This window comes from Trichoderma asperellum, chromosome 2 (assembly GCF_020647865.1).
Source record: "Trichoderma asperellum chromosome 2, complete sequence".
NCBI classification, from domain to species: domain Eukaryota; kingdom Fungi; phylum Ascomycota; class Sordariomycetes; order Hypocreales; family Hypocreaceae; genus Trichoderma; species Trichoderma asperellum.
In genome coordinates this window covers 978862-994222 of record NC_089416.1, presented here as the reverse complement: position 1 = coordinate 994222, position 15361 = coordinate 978862, and the positions used below count along the sequence as shown (strand labels likewise).

The following is a 15361-nucleotide window of genomic DNA, read 5'->3' as shown; positions in this document are numbered from 1 at the left end:
CCCATGTTAGCGCGCACAGGCTTCTGCAAACCTCGGTCGCTAGCGGTGGCTGCTCACTAATGCCGTCCGCTATCACTGTAGGGCAACTGCTAGGCTCCCCTGCAATGGCCGAACCCCCGCACGCGGCAATGGGAAAATGAAACAAAAGTCACAGGTTCCTAAAGGCCCGCTAAGCCCTCTGCGCAGCTTTGACGCCGCCGTAGAAGGGTCCCTTTTTTTTTTTTTCATGGGATCGACTAACGGGGGGTGGTGTCTCTCAACTTTGCTCTTTACATCCTCGTCTGCGGATTCTGAAGATTGAACGATTGGATGTTCGCCGAAGCCATCAGAGACAAGAGTCCAGTCGCATAAGATGAATTGCTAGAAGCGACGGTCTCCGCAACCAGCTTTGGATTTTACCACCCGGGTTTTGCTCGCTCTTTTGCACCCCTCAAATCGCCGAAAAGTGCTGCATATTTTGCTCCCCCAGCCTCGACGGCCGTCGTTGGTTGAAATCGAAAAAGGATCCTTCTCCTCCCCTTGGCCTTGCATCGAATCTCTCTCTGCCTCCCCACCAATTGCTGCACCAACCGCCGGAGGGGGATTGTCGTATTTCAGTTTCAGCCTTCTCTACCGCGACGTCGAGCTGAAACACCCTGTTTTTGACGGGCGGAGCATTAGCCCCCCCCTCTCTCGACCTACGACTGTTGCAAATCAATTCGAAATTTCCATGCTGCTTTAATTTTCCTCTTCTGCGATTGACTTACAGTTATCATTACTGCTGTCATTATTTCGAAGCGCTGAAGCGCGCTGTTTGCGACCTCTACGGGATTCTATCCGACGCCGGGTGCGATCGGATACGCTGCCGCCGGGTGCTGCGCTTGGCATTGGCTGACTTGCACCTTTGATCTGAGATTTTGATCCTTCTCTACACACAACTCCGGCATCACTCCCACCATGCCTCTGATAAACGGCGTCAAGATGGCCTGGTAAGTGCTTTGCTTCGACTGATTACCATTGGAGCTCTACTTCTTTGTTCGTCGCTGACCATTGTACAGTGAGCCGTGCATCCGAGGCCATCGCTCCACCAAATGCACTCACGCCAATGAACGGCTCATGGTCCCCGTGCGCAAGCCGGGACGGCCACTCAGCTCGTGTCCGCATCCCGCATCCAAGCCATGCACCTGTGCTGCCCTCATGGCTGCCATACCCAAGAGTCACAAGTGCCCCTGCGGCACCGCGGAGGAGGCAGCTGGCCGCAAGGCGGCCGAGACTGCGGACCGGGAGGCGTCTAATGGAATGGTGACGCCCCCGAGCCCGGCACCAAAGGGAACCTCTGCTGCACCGGCATACCGCGTACAAAAGGCCAATTCGAAGAATGGACCGGCTAAAAAGCAGATCGATCCGGCCAACCTCGAAAGAATGGATGTGAACCAGTTGAACATACTCTCTTCCCCTGAACTGAAATCACCAACAACGCCGACCAATGGCGCCATGCCTACGACGCCCATTACTGCCTTCCCCAGCTACGGAATGATGGGCTTTCTCCCCAACGGCAACGCCTTCAACCCTAACCCGACCGTGTTTCCTCTATATCAGCAACTGGCATCGGCAAATCCAACGGCTGGCCACATGGCGACCAAACCGATGGCACCGAATGGCCACCCTCTCGTGAATGGACAAGGCGCGGTCGTTGCAGCTAAGAGTTGCTGTGGCCCTGCGAAGTCGACCTTGGCGCAGCCGAATGAACAGCATGCGCCTAAAGCGAACGGAACAAATGGTGTCGAAAACCAGCCCAAGAGCTGCTGCTCATCCCGAGCAGAAAAATCGGAGTCGAAGCCTCAAGAACGCATGCCTACGCCAGCAATGGCTCCTCAGGCCAACGGCATGATGATGCCGCAGTTTACTAATATGCCGATTGGTATGCCAAATGGCATGTATCCCTACTTTGCCCAGCCTGCCATATTCGCATATCCGCCACAGTACGGCTCCTATATGCAACCGCTCCAGCCAGATCAGTGGAGACAGCTGATGACGGCACTGAGCATTGGACAGCAGCAACCGACAAACGTGCAACAGAATATTCCGTACAGCGCACCCGCCCCAGCATCCGCCCCAGCGCAGCAATTTCCGCAGACCAGCAGCTCAGAAGCAGATTCGACATGGACAGCTCATCACTGCAGCTGCGGGGATGGCTGCCAGTGTATTGGCTGTGCCACACACCCGTATAACACAGCAACGCAGAACTACGTTCGATCTGCCTGGAATAGCATGACGGAGGATTCGCCCAAGCGCCACAGACATTCCGATAGTGTCAGTACCCCAAGCATAAACGGCAGCTACGAGATGCCCACGCCCTCGAACCAATCACCGATTGGCGGCTCGACGCCCGTCATGGCAAAGATGGAAGAGACTGCCTCACCCACGACGGCGCAGACGCCATCAGACGCCACCTCGACTCTCGGAGAAGAGTTGACCTTGTCGGCAAATGACTTTTTCTTTGTCAGCTATCCGTTTGGCGACATTTGCGAAGGAGAGATGGCCAACTGTCCTTGCGGGGATGGTTGCCAGTGCATTGGCTGTGCCATCCATGTCACTGTCCAGCAAGGCCATTGAAATAAAAAAAAAAGAATCAAGATCTATAATCTAAGAAAACGACAATAATAGCAGACGACGGTGTAAAGGGCGACGATATACGAAGTGATGGTATAGGGAACAAAAACGACGTTATAAGAGACGATATACATAACGTTTCAGGACCGGAAAGACGACTAGTTGGAAGAATTATATGGATAAAAGGCTCTGCCGAGGACTTCCACTCTGCAGACGGATTATAATTTTGCTTTTGCTTTATAGATACCCGATATGGTGGAATAATTCATAGAAGGCAGCCTTTAGAAGCACCTTTAGTGATGCGCGACTGCCATGGCAGATGTTGATCAAACGCTTAGCTCGAATATCTCATCTCTATACATGCGAGATTACTCTCATATATAATTATACTATTTCATAATGGCTTTATACCCAGCGTGACGTTGAATATCCTGTTTCTGCATAGAACTGCGAGAACACTGTATGTAGTATGTTAAAGGGGGGGGGGCTATAGAGAGAATCAGATATCGAAATTGCGGGGCGCACTGTGTCTAAGTGTCTAGGAGATGTCCTACATGACTAGGCCTCATTGTAACTTTTACATCGTTATTCGCATCTTATATCGCCATTTAGCGGAGACTTGGTTTTGATCGGTAAAGAGTTTTGTACGCTTTCGATTTTTTTTTTCAAAGCTTTTAATCATAAGATGCCTCAGTCTTCAAGAGAGCCCAGGCATTCAGCACGCGTCGGACATGATTCGCACGCACGCTCTTCTCATCAAGAAGGCAGCTCGCGACGCCGTCGTGACGACAGATCCCTATCGCCCGACCGAAGTGGGCACAGACACCCGGAGGATCGCAAGAGGAGAGGGTCGCCGTCTGGACGGAGAGAGAGGGAATCGAAAAGGCCACGCTCATCTGAGAGACATCGTCATTATCATCATGGCTCATCGTCAAGTCGCGTGGAGAAGCAGCCGAGTCGCGTGGCTGCAGAATTGCCCTATGGGGCGAGACACCTTTCCAAGGATGACTTGAAGGGCTTTGAGCCGCTGTTTGCCGAGTACTTGGATTTGCAGAAGCAGAAGGATATTGAAGAGATGGACGAGCGGGAGATAAAGGGGCGGTGGAAGAGCTTTGTGGGCAAGTGGAATCGGGGTGAGCTGGCGGAAGGGTGGTATGACCCGGAGATGTTTCAGCGTATACTTGAGCGTGGTCCGCCGCCGCGGCAGAGGCAACAACAACAACAACAGCAGCAGCAGCACCGTCGACAGCAATCGGAATCACCGTATGAAGAGCCGCCTGAAGCAAGATACCATGATCGCAATGCTAGCGAGGATGAGGATGAGGAGATGGATTATGGCCCTGTTCTTCCCGGAGCAGCGCCGAGCGATCGCCGAGCCGGTGCTGCGATTCCCAACAAGCAAGATCTCGCTCTCCGTGACGAACTTGTTGAAGAGTCTCGCGAGGCTGATCGGGAAGAGCTGCGCGCCGCGCGCAAAGCGGATCGCAAACTCCAAAAGGAGCGCCTGGAAGAGCTGGTCCCCCGCGCCGAGGCGGGCACTCGTGAGCGCAAGCTGGAAAAGCGACAGGAGGTCAACGACAAGATGCGGCAGTTCCGGGACAAGAGCCCCGGCGGAGAGGTGCGCGACAGCGAGCTGATGGGAGGAGGGGACAGCTTGGAGGAGTATAAGAAGGCCAAGGAGAAGGAGCAGCGGCGCAAGTCGGAGAGGGAGATTCGGCGGGAGGAGATTGAGAGGGCAAAGAGGGAGGAGATTGAGGAGAAGAGGAGGGCGTGGCAGGAGAGGGAGGATCGGACGGTGAGTATGTTGAGGGAGTTGGCCAGACAGCGATTTGGAGGCTCATGATGATAAGCGCTGCTACTGATTTGCTTGATTTCTGGCACACACGCTTTCTCTGCATTACTGTTTCATCTAATTTGGATATGGCACCGCAATGGATGCAACACCAACGACTAATTACCATGAAAAACCTCTTGAGTCCATTGTTTCATTATCGCGATCTTATCCTCATCGATTACCGCACTAATGTTGGCCTGAGTCTTGATGAGTCTCGAAATGGAGTTTCACACTGTGAGGCCCACTACCACCAAAAAAATTGAGTGACGGGCTTGGATCTAGTCTAGCAAATCTGGAAATCGATAAGTCAATCGTCGCATAAATCGAATCATTACACAAACTGTGGATTTTAAGATCTGATACCTGGATTATTTTGAAGAGCATAAGCAGAGTCCTAGAGTCACCTTGGAAGGAGAGGCATATTCCGGGTTGTTCACAGTGCAGCGGCAGAATTTGAAGTTGAATCTGGATATTGTTAGAACTCGCTCTCTCTCATCTTATCCTCTTAGCAGCCATCATGGAAGAAGACGACAGCTATGGCACTGGTGGTCTGATGGATGACCCCGAAGACTATTATCCCTCAACGCCTCCTCCCACGCAGCAAATTTTCACCCTGGGAAGCGGCAAGCAGGTTGTCTTAAACTTGGTCGGCCACAGCCCTACAGAGGCTCATCACTTATGGAACGGCGCAAAGATTATAGCAGATTACTTTGAGGAGGATCCTTCGCGGGTGCAGCATAAGACGGTGCTGGAGCTCGGCGCGGCGTCAGGACTGCCTTCGCTTGTGGCGGGCATCTATGGCGCCAAGAAGGTCGTCATGACGGATTTCCCCGATCCGGATATTGTCATGAACATGCAGAAGAATATCGATGCCTGTGATGAGACTACGGAGCCGAAGGGCCATATCGCGAAGACTATTGATGCCGTTGGGTTTGTCTGGGGCGGAGATGCCGTGCCCCTCCTTGCTTGTCTTTCATCAGAAAACGGCTCGAATCAAGAAGAAGAGCGGTTCGACGTTTTGATTCTCGCGGATTTGCTCTTCCGGCACTCGGAGCATGGCGCCCTGGTCAAGACCATCAGGGAGACGATGAGGCGCTCCCGGGAGAGCGCGGCATACGTCTTCTTCACCTCGTACCGGCCCTGGAAGAAGGATCTGGACATGGGCTTCTTCGACGTGGCGCGGGAGGCGGGCTTTGAGGTGGAGCAGGTGCTGGAGAAGAAGCTGGAGAAGCCGCTTTTCGAGAACGACCCGGGTGATTTGGACGTTCAGAAGACGGTCAAGGGGTTTATTGTGCGGTGGCCGGAGGAGAGTGCGTGATGAGGGGCTGGAAAACGAGTGTGTTGCATTGTTTTATTTTGGGGAGAGGGTTGTTTGAAATAGCGAATGTATGGTTTTGCTTGTTGAAAATTGAAAAGGTACATGGGAGGAAAGATGAAGCTAATTTTTGAACTGCTCTTTGTTCTTGTATAGTCTGAGATGTATTTCTTTGGTATTAATTTGGCTCGGATCAGTGACGTGGCGTTACTTATCTGGAGGTTGATCTGTGTGCCTAGGATGCGAGAGAGACAAATACAAGAAGGGTTTAGACTTGTAGCTTACCTATGAAAGAAAGCTCTACTTTGTCAGTGATTTATCACTATTTGTGATCTAATGATATGAATTAATACATGAACATATAGTACGGAGTATACTGTATAAGTGAAGCATGCCCATGCATGTATATTGAAACCAAGAAATGCCCCTGTCAAGCTAACGTTTTGATCGGCTTTTCATAACAGACTTGACCATCGTCTTCAGTATAACATACACGTACGTTGGCGCCGCTATATTAGACAGCGGGTGCTTAAGCGACGTAGCTAGGAAATCCTACGCTATAAAACTTGAGCCTTTGAATCCTTCGCGAGCCTAAACCCCGTCAAACCCCTCTCATTCTCCGCAAAGCCTTCCGCAATAGATTAAGAAAAGAAGACTCAGCCAGTGATGATAGCTAGCAAGGCATCTAATGATACAGCAGCAAACGGATGAAGTGATTGGGCTGCATGGTAGCTGCGCAGTTGATCAAGACGTCAATCCTCTGGTGTAAACGCATGCATGCAACTGTTTCCGCCCTCTTCCCATTCAACAGATACACAGCTGGGAACTTGTTAGTTAATTAATCAGCTTACCAAATCATTAGATCCCATCGTCATAAACATCCACCCTCAATTTAAAAAAAAAAAAATGGCCAAAGAGCGCACAATCCTCATCACCGGCTGCTCTGCCCAGGGCCTTGGCGCCGTCCTCGCCCTCACCCTCGCCAAGCAGGGCCACCACGTCTTTGCCACCGCGCGGGACACATCCAAGATCCCCTCGGAGCTTAGCAGCCTGCCAAACGTGTCGGTCCTTTGCCTCGACGTCTCATCCACGGCGTCCGTGGCGGAGGCTGCAAGGGTGGTTGAAGACGCCGGGCACGGGCTTGACGTGCTGGTGAACAATGCGGGATTCGGCTACACGATGCCCATTTTGGATGTGGACATTGACAAGGCGCAGGAGCTGTATAATGCAAACGTCTGGGGGACGGTGAGGACTGTGCAGGCGTTTGCGGCGCTGTTGATTAAGAGGAAAGGCCGGGTTGTGAATGTGAGCTCTGTGGGCGCCGTTGTTAACACTCCCTGGATCGGTAAGCGCTTCGATTTCTTATGATTCCATTCCATGGCTTGATTTTCATATACTACCTCATCACTTTATATCTCGAAGACGATATAGCAAAAAAAAAAAGGGGGGGGGGGGGGGGGGGGAAGGGGAGGAAACAACATAAGTTTTGGCTAATTCAGCCCTTCGCGCAGGAACATACGCTTCTTCCAAGGCCGCCGTTAATGCCATCTCCGAGACCCTGCGGCTGGAGCTTTCTCCCTTTGGCGTGAGCGTCGTGACCATCATGCTGGGCACCGTGGCCACGCCGTTCCATGCCAACGAGCCAACGCCCGAGCTGCCCGCTGCTTCGTACTACTCCACCATTCTTGATACAATCACCCAGTGGGCCAATGGCCAGGCGGGTCCGAAAGGCGGACCGGTGCAGGACGTTGTCGATGCCATGATTCCGGATATCGTGGCAGAAGGTCGCAACGGCGTGGTATGGAGAGGGGCAAACAGCACTGCTGTCTGGTTTGGATCGCGATGGCTGCCAGGGAGGATACTGGTGAGTCTAAACTTTCTTGATATTGTAGTGAATGCCGGTATATTTCTGACCATTGTTCGTTTTAGGATGGCGCAATGTCTATGGGGCAAGGCTTGGCTGAGCTGACCAAACGTTATGCCGCATCTTGAAGGAAAAACCAAGATGTATAATTGTGTAAGAGAGTCAGAGAAGCCGTGATGCTGATATTTTTAAATACCCGAGCGAGTTAGGCACATATTCCTTCTGGGCCGACGGCTGATTGTTTTAGAAAAAAAACCCTGCCACGCTATTCATTAATCATAAAGTTTACCACTACTCATACATCTTTAATTTATATCATTTCTATCTTTAAGCCGGAAGCTTGAACGCCCCCGTAACACGATGTGTAAACACACCCTTAGGATCAACCCTCTCACGAACTTTCTTTAACCTCTCTATGCTCTCTTTCCCATAGCTAGAAATCGGATCCTGCCATGGCGCTGCGTAGTTGGCGTACACAAACGGATCATACTCCCCAAGCTCTTTTGCCTTTGCTTCAATGTCGACTAGCATCTTGCGAGCTGTCTTCTCCACCTTGGCATCATCTGCCTCGTCTGTCCACATGGCCGTCAAGAGAGTAATGACAAGGGGCTTGTTCCTATCTGAGAGGCCTAGACTGTTGTTTGTGCCGGCTTTCTTGTAGAATATTGGAGGTAGAGGCTCGAGGGAGATGGACCATATGATGTTGGCAACATCTTCGACGACGGAGAGGCTTTTCTTCCAGCAAGAGTAGACGGTTTTTAGCACCTCCAAGTTGGAACCGTGAGTGGTATGAAGAGAAAATTGGCTATTATTCATAAGGTATGTTAGCCAATTGCTCGACTTACATGAAAATTTTCATCACCCAAAGGCTAAGTATATAGTCCAATCCAATGGTTCATACTTACCGCAGGCCATATGGAGAAAATGCCGCCTGCTCCCTGGAAATTTCCCCCATGCCAGCCAGCCGCATTGTGCTCATCACGTTGGGAATCTGAAGGAACGGCTCAAAGACGGGCAGGCTCTCCGCGGGCTTGGTATACTCGACGCTATTGACGATGCCGGCGCCTCGTCCGGCCGCATAGCCGAAGCTGGTGATGAGACTGGCGTATTCGTCATAATCTTCAGCTGAGGCGAAATCTTGAAACGCCTTGAGATTGTCGTCAATGGTCTCGAGGGTGTGGAAGAGAGACCCGCCCCAGAGTTGGCCCTGCTCGAAGGCAGCAAAGTCAATGCGTGTTACCACGCCGAAATTGTTGGCTCCGCCTCTCAGGGCGATGAGAATGTCTTTGTTCTCCGTCTCGTTGGCATTCACGATGGATCCGTCCGCCAACACAACTTGGAAACTGGTAACGGTGTCACAGGTCCATCCGAATCGAGGTGAAAAGTACGAGATGCCACCTCCGATAGTCAAGCCGCCCACGCCCACCGGGGCGGACCGGCCACCGGCGACGGAGAGGCTGATGGCGTCTAGCTTATCGTAGACTTGTCCCCATTTTGTGCCGGTGCCGACGGATACCGTCTTTCGGTCCTCGCTGACTTCGATTGTGTTGAGGCGGCTCAGATCGATGGTTACGCCGTGGTCCACGTTTGCCGCCCCAGCGTCGACGGCATGGCCGCCGGATCGAATAGCAAGCCGGACTGGCTTGCCATGCTGGTCTTGAGCACTGGCCAGAAGACGGACTGTCTCAGCAACGTCTTGTGCACATGTGGGGGAGATGACGGCTTCGGGTCGGAGCTGGGCCTCTTGCTGCGCATAGTATGAAGCATTGGAAGAGGTATAGCCGTCGGACCCTGGAAAGAAGACCTTTTCAGGTCCGAGCGTTGAAAGCAACGTCGAGAGCAACGTTTGAAGCTGTACTTTTGTCTATATGCGTTAGGCGTCTGGTTGCAGCGGACGGTGGGGAAAGTGACATTTGATGGTTGCTTTGCGGCACCCACTTACACGAAGAGACTCTGCCATGTTAAGTCCGGTTAGTTTCCTAAATGCTCAACTAAATAGGACAACAAAAATCTAATCAGCAATGAGCTGCAAGATGCGAGTCGCAAATCGAGAGTTACAGCAGTGTGAGTTTCCTACAATCACACAGGCAGGCCCTCCGGCGACGACGGATGCGGGCCTGCCAATAAGGAGACCCATCGAGTGAAACAGACTATCTCTGCAGGATCAGCTGTGGGGAGAAGACACGATATGATGATACATGCACAAGCTGGCTAAAACATGGAACGATAAGGCAATAATCCATGTTAAGCGAGGCGACGGTGACACACTGGCTGAGGATGTGGGAACGCTCTCAATTGAAGGAAGACTTTCCATGTCTCCGTTTCCTCCATCCGCGGAGTTTAATATCCGCCATGGTGATTATGTAACTCCATGGAGAGAAGCTCCCTCAGTATATATATGTATATCCATATATGAAAGAAATAGATCCCATAGCAAGCTATATTAAATTCAGATTTGCGCACGTAAATTTGTTGACGACTTTGGCCCTAGCAAGTTGCGGCCCGATCCATTGTCTCCATCTATAAACCCCACAGTGGGAAAGCTCGAAACCTTTGCGGAATAGTATCGCGCCAGCTTCCCAGAAAGGGAAAAAAAGAGAAAGAGAAAGAAAAGAAATAGTAGACTAGATGGGCTCTGCATGTTGCCACGAGAGAGAAAAACAAGTGAAAACTGTGCCTTCCAGCCATTTCCAGATAAAACCAGCAAACTAGTAAAAGAGAAAAAAGCCCGTCCGCCCAGCTCCGAATATTTAGCCGCGATGTGAAAATCTCATGATCGCTTTGGCTTGTTCCTGCGCTGCCATCGGCGTTATCGTCATCGAAAGGTGTGACGACGCCTTCAGTTGTTGCAACTATGGCCTCTCATAACACAGACTTTTGAAAAGAAGCATATCAATCATGAGAACTCGTAAAAAGATGATGACTCAAGTAATTCATCTACATATGCCTGCATCCGGATTCCCATTCTTCTCTTTCGCAACTCTCTCATGACGAGTTTCCACAGGGTTTTATATTTTCTCAGTCGATTTGGAGTGTCGTCATAGTAAGTTGAGTGCCTCATATCCGTTATGACGATCCGACAATGCATGTCGCTCAATGCTTTCACCATGTTTGACAAGTCAAGCCATTCGCCAGACATGATGACCGTCGGATCATTCCATTCATGCGGCTCCCCTGCGAGATGGTAGATGGTATCTCTTACTTTATCGAAATCAAGATATGAGATTGATTCGGTGTCAAAGGACTCCCCCATAGTAGCTAGCTTTGCCCAAGACTCTTCTTCCTCCTGGATGGCCGGCTGCAGCAAATCAACTAGTGCTCTGGCGGTCCGTTGACTTGAGGGCATTTTATTCAGCGTATAGAATATATTCCGCCATGCGCGACATTTCAGGGGCGGCGCGGTCCCCAAATCTTCCATGATATGCGCGGCTAATGGGGATTCCTCTGGGTCTGTCTTATCCTTGTTGCTAGCTCTAAGCGTCATCTCAGGGGATGGGTTTTTGAGTTCTTCCTCTGTCAGTGGCCCGCCTTCTGTAGCGGCGATGAGTCCTTGGTAGTTGATGTAGAGACTGTGACCCTCTTTCACGATGATGATGCCATCTGCTATGAGTTGCTTCAAATGATCGCGTTGGCGGTGTAGAAAGATTCTTTTCTGAGCCGATTCCAATATATCAAACGGTCTCCATTCTAGGTCGATGAGCCCACTGGGGAAACTTCGGGCAAGAATTGCTTCATTCATCTCGTCTAAAGAGGAGCAAGAAGGTGAACAAAAGTAGAAAGCAAGAATGAGTTTTTTAAGCCTCGTCTTGGATAGAGATTAACTCCTCGAGCTAAAAATGAAGTGGTCGAGAAAGTAGGTGTTGACACAAAAGAATTGTCGAAATTGGAGTCTCTAGGAGATGTGAAGGAGAGAGGAGAAGGAGGAGGAGGAGGAAGAAGAAAGAAGGGGAAAGGGAAGGGGAAAAAACGCACTGCCACACGTTCAGCATTGCTTAACTTAGAGAATCAACCATGCCAGAGGTACAAGCAGCACCTCGCAATTTTGCCTGTCCTTTAGGTCACTATTGCATAAGTCACTCACTTCTCCAGCGCAAGATTTCTCTCTTATATCACACTCCCGCTGTTAATTTTCCAAAGTATGATTGAGTGAATGATTTGATCAGTGCCTCAATCTATTTAATTAAACAATATATATGATAATGGTCTGCTTTATTCTCATTGCTACCTTGCCCCTCTAAAGCTTTTACCATTCACTGGTATTACCTTGTCTCTTAAATTCTAAGCTTCCAGTTCATATCCTGTTCACAACAAATTATATTTTTCTTCATATGACATACCCGGTGTACTTGGTGGAAGAGATAATATCCCTTTCAATTACAGGCTACATCAAGCACCTGCTGCGCGCTCAAAACGGTCTCTTCACCATGTTAGTTATTAACTCAACGTAACTGTATGCTTCTTTTATTGAACAACAATTGCACCTCCCCACTCTTTCACCGGAATCCTCCTTAGCAACTCCTCATTTGTGAAGCATCTATCCAGGTCCATCTCCGGAATAATCAGCTGCAGAGTTCCAACTCTCTCCCACCGTCTCTCAAACGAATCAGACTCAACCCTCTGCAGCGTCAAGAATCTCGCCCTTCCATGCTTTGCGCGAGGTCGCTGAGCCGTAAAGATGAGCACGCTGACAAGTTCGCCGGTGTAATGCTTCCGAGTCCACTCCTCCTCACTAATAGAGATAGACATACTGACAAATGCCAATCTGCCGGCGATGCGATACCATTTCTTGTCCCACTCCTGTCGCTCGGCTTGGTAACGGCGCTTCTCGCCTGCTCTGCCTGCTAAGCGTCTCCATTCCCAGCTTCCCTTGATTTCATGCCGGATCGAGTATTTCAAGACTAGTGGCTTGCGTATCTCCAACAGCGTAGGTACTTTTGCCTCTAGCACATCTGCTGAATACAGATTCAGTAGTCGCAGGCATACCGGCTCGCAAGCGGATCTTAGATATAGATCTGCGGCCCACACCAAATGAACTTGAAGTGGCTCGGCCGTGATCAAGTCTCCCATAAAGACGCTATGCTCGTCTGACGGCGGTGCTCGCCATGATACGGTGCCTTGCCATCCTGCCCAAGTCCAAGATGGCAGATGTGTCCTCCGCTCGCACGGCTCTGCGATAAACATGTGGTGTTCATCGCCGCTGCGGTGATACCATGAGCAGACCGACAGGGCGAAGGTGATGTAAGCACCCGTCAAGTCGACCAATATATCGTCCATCCACATTGGGATACCAAGATATATACGCAGCCTCTTGTCTCTGAACATGCCTATGATGCCAAGAAAGGCCTTTAGTGAATCTCCTCCATGACTTAGTTTTCTTGCTGAAAAGGCGCGAATGTGGTCGTCCAGTGCTCGTAGCTGGGAATTGATATATCCTTCATCTGGGACGGGAAAGCCATACTCCAGTCTGTGTTCATCGGTTTGTATAACGTCTTTGTAATACTTTTCTGAATAGTCTCCACCAGATGACTCGCTCTTAAAAATGCCACCCAGCATGTAGTCCTCCATGTGCTGTCCCTGTGGCATCGGAGGGGGAATTTCTCTTCCACGCAAGCCGGCGGTATTATTCTCCACAGGAGTGTGGTTTTTATGGACCAGATCTAGAGGTATCTGAAAAGACTCCTGCGCTGCCATACACCGACACTCCCAGTAGGCTTGATTCTCAGTAAACACTAGGCGCCTATTTGACAAGACTCCTTCTTGGTATGTCCACCCCCTTGTCCAATAATCAGATGCCAGAATCTCTTGACGAGGATCTCGAAGCGCAGAGACTAGTAAGCTGCCGTTCTCTAATCGAACGGTTGGCTGTTTCTTTCGAGGCGTTGACCGAACACCCGGAAGGCCATCGCTAGCCCCTGATCCAAATGCCGAAACAATAGTAAGCTCGGCATATTCGTAAATCGTAGTCATTCGAGAGATGAGATAGTCCTTCTCCACCGGGTCCGATTGATTGATACACAGTCTATCAACCCATAGATACCGCAACCCCAGCCTTCGAGACACATCAACGGCATCAAGGACAGTTGCAGGCCAGTCCACCAAGTCCTCTTGTCGCTGGCCCCAAACATAGCTAAGCGCTGCATATTCAACTCCCCAAGACATCGAGACCACGGCCGGGGGATCTTTTTCACAATCGATTACGCGAAATCCCTGTGTGATTGTATCGCCCTTGGTTGGTCGACAGCACGATCTCAAGTGCCACTGCCGACAAAAGGAGAACCATTCTTGTAAAGCGGCAAAGTCGACTCCGCCACTGAGCTGCCTTGCTTCCAGTAGTGCCGGTTTATCTCCATGAGACTTGTGAGGCTGCAAGAGGTAGATGGGCCCAACAGCCGGAATGTCTCTGTCGAGCCAGTGCTCATCATGGCCTGACTGCGGTATCGACGGTATATCCGGCACGACGCTCATCCACACCGTATCCCGGGCATGATGCCAAGCAGGGCTATTCTTTAACCCCGAGAGACCAAACATCCAGCTTTCGCTGCTGCAAAAGGCAAGGAGTTTATAACTCTCATGGCGCTTGTCCGCCTGTATGCGCATCGACCAGAAGAAACGACAGAGAGGGCATGCCGCATCTCTTGATAGGCGCTTTCCGAACGAATGCGCAAAGAACGCATCTCCATAGAATAGAGGACCGCCCGTGCGGCCGTGGAATAGCTTGGAAGGGCGCTTGACTATGCCCTTCCTGGCTCGTTTGAAGGCATCGGAAGCTTTCACGAAGCTGTTGCTGATGTCGAGAAGCTTGCATTCTTGGCAAAGTTCGTCTAAACCTTGGCTGCTGGCTCTCTGGCGCTTATTTCCGTTTACTGGTTCGGGGCCTCCATCGTCTTCGCGCGGCCGTTTAGAATCCATGGATGTCTATTCTCTTATATAAATAGCTGGTGTGATGCACTTATAAAAAAGCAAAAAAAAAAAAAATTGTAGAGATTAGACATCTACAGCGTAAAATTGTTGGCGGATGCGAGTGTGTTTTATTCTTGTATTTATTGTACAGCCCCAGCCGAGATGCCATTGCGACAGTGGTGTGGGTGGCTCGCAACTCGAGAATGGCGTGTGAGGCTTACAAGGCATTCTTGAGAGGGCCTGGATGATGGTTGCAGGGGTGTTGAGCCCAGGCAGCGGCCATTACAAAGGCCATCTTGTTTCGCAAAGCGCTTAAGAATCGAGTTCTAAGCGACTGTTTTTCATCATTTAAACACATGCTCTATTTGAAAACAAGGCTTGTTTCTTGTCTTTACTTCGAATGATGAATGGGATGATTGTTTCTTACATACCTAGCTTGATTAAGATCGTACAACACAATAATGAGGTCTAACAAGACAGGACGAGCGGAACTCTGTACAAGTATTAAAGGCATTGGAGGGGACGGGCGAAGCAGATGCCTCGCTGGAGGCAGATTCCAGAAGCCGACAAACCCCACTGCAAGAGTATCCTAGCGATCTTCATGTAGGTCCTGATTACCACACATAGCCTGTCCGTTGACTTGAAAGCTTTCCTCAGGTTTATCGAGACAGAGACGCAGCTCAGCCAGGGCGTCTCGGTAGGTGGATATCGAAGCCATCAGGTCCAAGCAAACCAGCAAAACGAGAGCGCAAGGTGCGGATAAGAAATGGACATTACATGCAAACTCTAAGCAGGGAGACCAGAAGAATGTCTCATACCTGTAGAGATTTGGCGGGGTAGCTGCATGAAGGCAATC

At 50.5% G+C, this 15361-nt stretch overlaps 7 protein-coding genes across 7 annotated transcripts; 4 read left to right on the top strand and 3 right to left on the bottom strand.

The window, feature by feature from the left end:
- Positions 1-237: 237 nt before the first annotated feature.
- On the top strand, positions 238-2996 carry TrAFT101_002639 (uncharacterized protein). Its single transcript, XM_024906073.2, has 2 exons — positions 238-968; positions 1038-2996. Exons 1-2 carry the CDS (start codon positions 937-939, stop codon positions 2593-2595), a joined length of 1590 nt encoding a protein of 529 aa, XP_024763762.1. The 5' UTR covers positions 238-936; the 3' UTR covers positions 2596-2996.
- Positions 2997-3277: 281 nt separating this feature from the next.
- On the top strand, positions 3278-4435 carry TrAFT101_002638 (uncharacterized protein; the record flags this gene model as incomplete). The annotated part of the gene is made up of 1 exon (XM_024899283.1): positions 3278-4435. One exon carries the CDS (start codon positions 3278-3280, stop codon positions 4433-4435), a length of 1158 nt encoding a protein of 385 aa, XP_024763761.1.
- A 508-nt stretch (positions 4436-4943) lies between these two features.
- On the top strand, positions 4944-5744 carry EFM7 (Protein N-terminal and lysine N-methyltransferase efm7; the record flags this gene model as incomplete). Its single annotated transcript, XM_024906072.1, has 1 exon — positions 4944-5744. The coding sequence occupies one exon, from the start codon at positions 4944-4946 to the stop codon at positions 5742-5744; it is 801 nt and encodes a 266-aa protein (XP_024763760.1).
- Positions 5745-6347: 603 nt separating this feature from the next.
- Positions 6348-7894, top strand: TrAFT101_002636 (uncharacterized protein). The gene is made up of 3 exons (XM_024903435.2): positions 6348-7086; positions 7253-7605; positions 7671-7894. The coding sequence occupies exons 1-3, from the start codon at positions 6648-6650 to the stop codon at positions 7731-7733; spliced, it is 855 nt and encodes a 284-aa protein (XP_024763759.1). The 5' UTR covers positions 6348-6647; the 3' UTR covers positions 7734-7894.
- Positions 7833-9726, bottom strand: TrAFT101_002635 (uncharacterized protein). Its single transcript, XM_024910518.2, has 3 exons — positions 9548-9726; positions 8511-9457; positions 7833-8410 (listed from the first exon to the last, which is right to left on the bottom strand). The coding sequence occupies exons 1-3, from the start codon at positions 9563-9565 to the stop codon at positions 7933-7935; spliced, it is 1443 nt and encodes a 480-aa protein (XP_024763758.1). The 5' UTR covers positions 9566-9726; the 3' UTR covers positions 7833-7932.
- A 775-nt stretch (positions 9727-10501) lies between these two features.
- Positions 10502-11618, bottom strand: TrAFT101_002634 (uncharacterized protein; the record flags this gene model as incomplete). Its single annotated transcript, XM_024906071.2, has 2 exons — positions 10502-11349; positions 11603-11618. 2 exons carry the CDS (start codon positions 11616-11618, stop codon positions 10502-10504), a joined length of 864 nt encoding a protein of 287 aa, XP_024763757.2.
- A 153-nt stretch (positions 11619-11771) lies between these two features.
- TrAFT101_002633 (uncharacterized protein) lies at positions 11772-15331 on the bottom strand. The gene has a single exon (XM_024907601.2). The coding sequence runs from the start codon at positions 14512-14514 to the stop codon at positions 12067-12069; it is 2448 nt and encodes an 815-aa protein (XP_024763756.2). The 5' UTR covers positions 14515-15331; the 3' UTR covers positions 11772-12066.
- Positions 15332-15361: the final 30 nt, after the last annotated feature.

Coding starts and splice junctions, on each gene's coding strand:
- TrAFT101_002639 (XM_024906073.2), top strand. CDS start 937: ATGCCTCTGATAAACGGCGTCAAGATGGCCTG. Junction 969..1,037: donor AACGGCGTCAAGATGGCCTG/GTAAGTGCTTTG, acceptor ACCATTGTACAG/TGAGCCGTGCATCCGAGGCC.
- TrAFT101_002636 (XM_024903435.2), top strand. CDS start 6,648: ATGGCCAAAGAGCGCACAATCCTCATCACCGGCTGCTCTGCCCAGGGC. Junction 7,087..7,252: donor TGTTAACACTCCCTGGATCG/GTAAGCGCTTCG, acceptor CCCTTCGCGCAG/GAACATACGCTTCTTCCAAG. Junction 7,606..7,670: donor GGCTGCCAGGGAGGATACTG/GTGAGTCTAAAC, acceptor TGTTCGTTTTAG/GATGGCGCAATGTCTATGGG.
- TrAFT101_002635 (XM_024910518.2), bottom strand. Junction 8,411..8,510: donor TTTTCTCCATATGGCCTGCG/GTAAGTATGAAC, acceptor TATGAATAATAG/CCAATTTTCTCTTCATACCA.
- TrAFT101_002633 (XM_024907601.2), bottom strand. CDS start 14,514: ATGGATTCTAAACGGCCGCGCGAAGACGATGGAGGCCCCGAACCAGTA.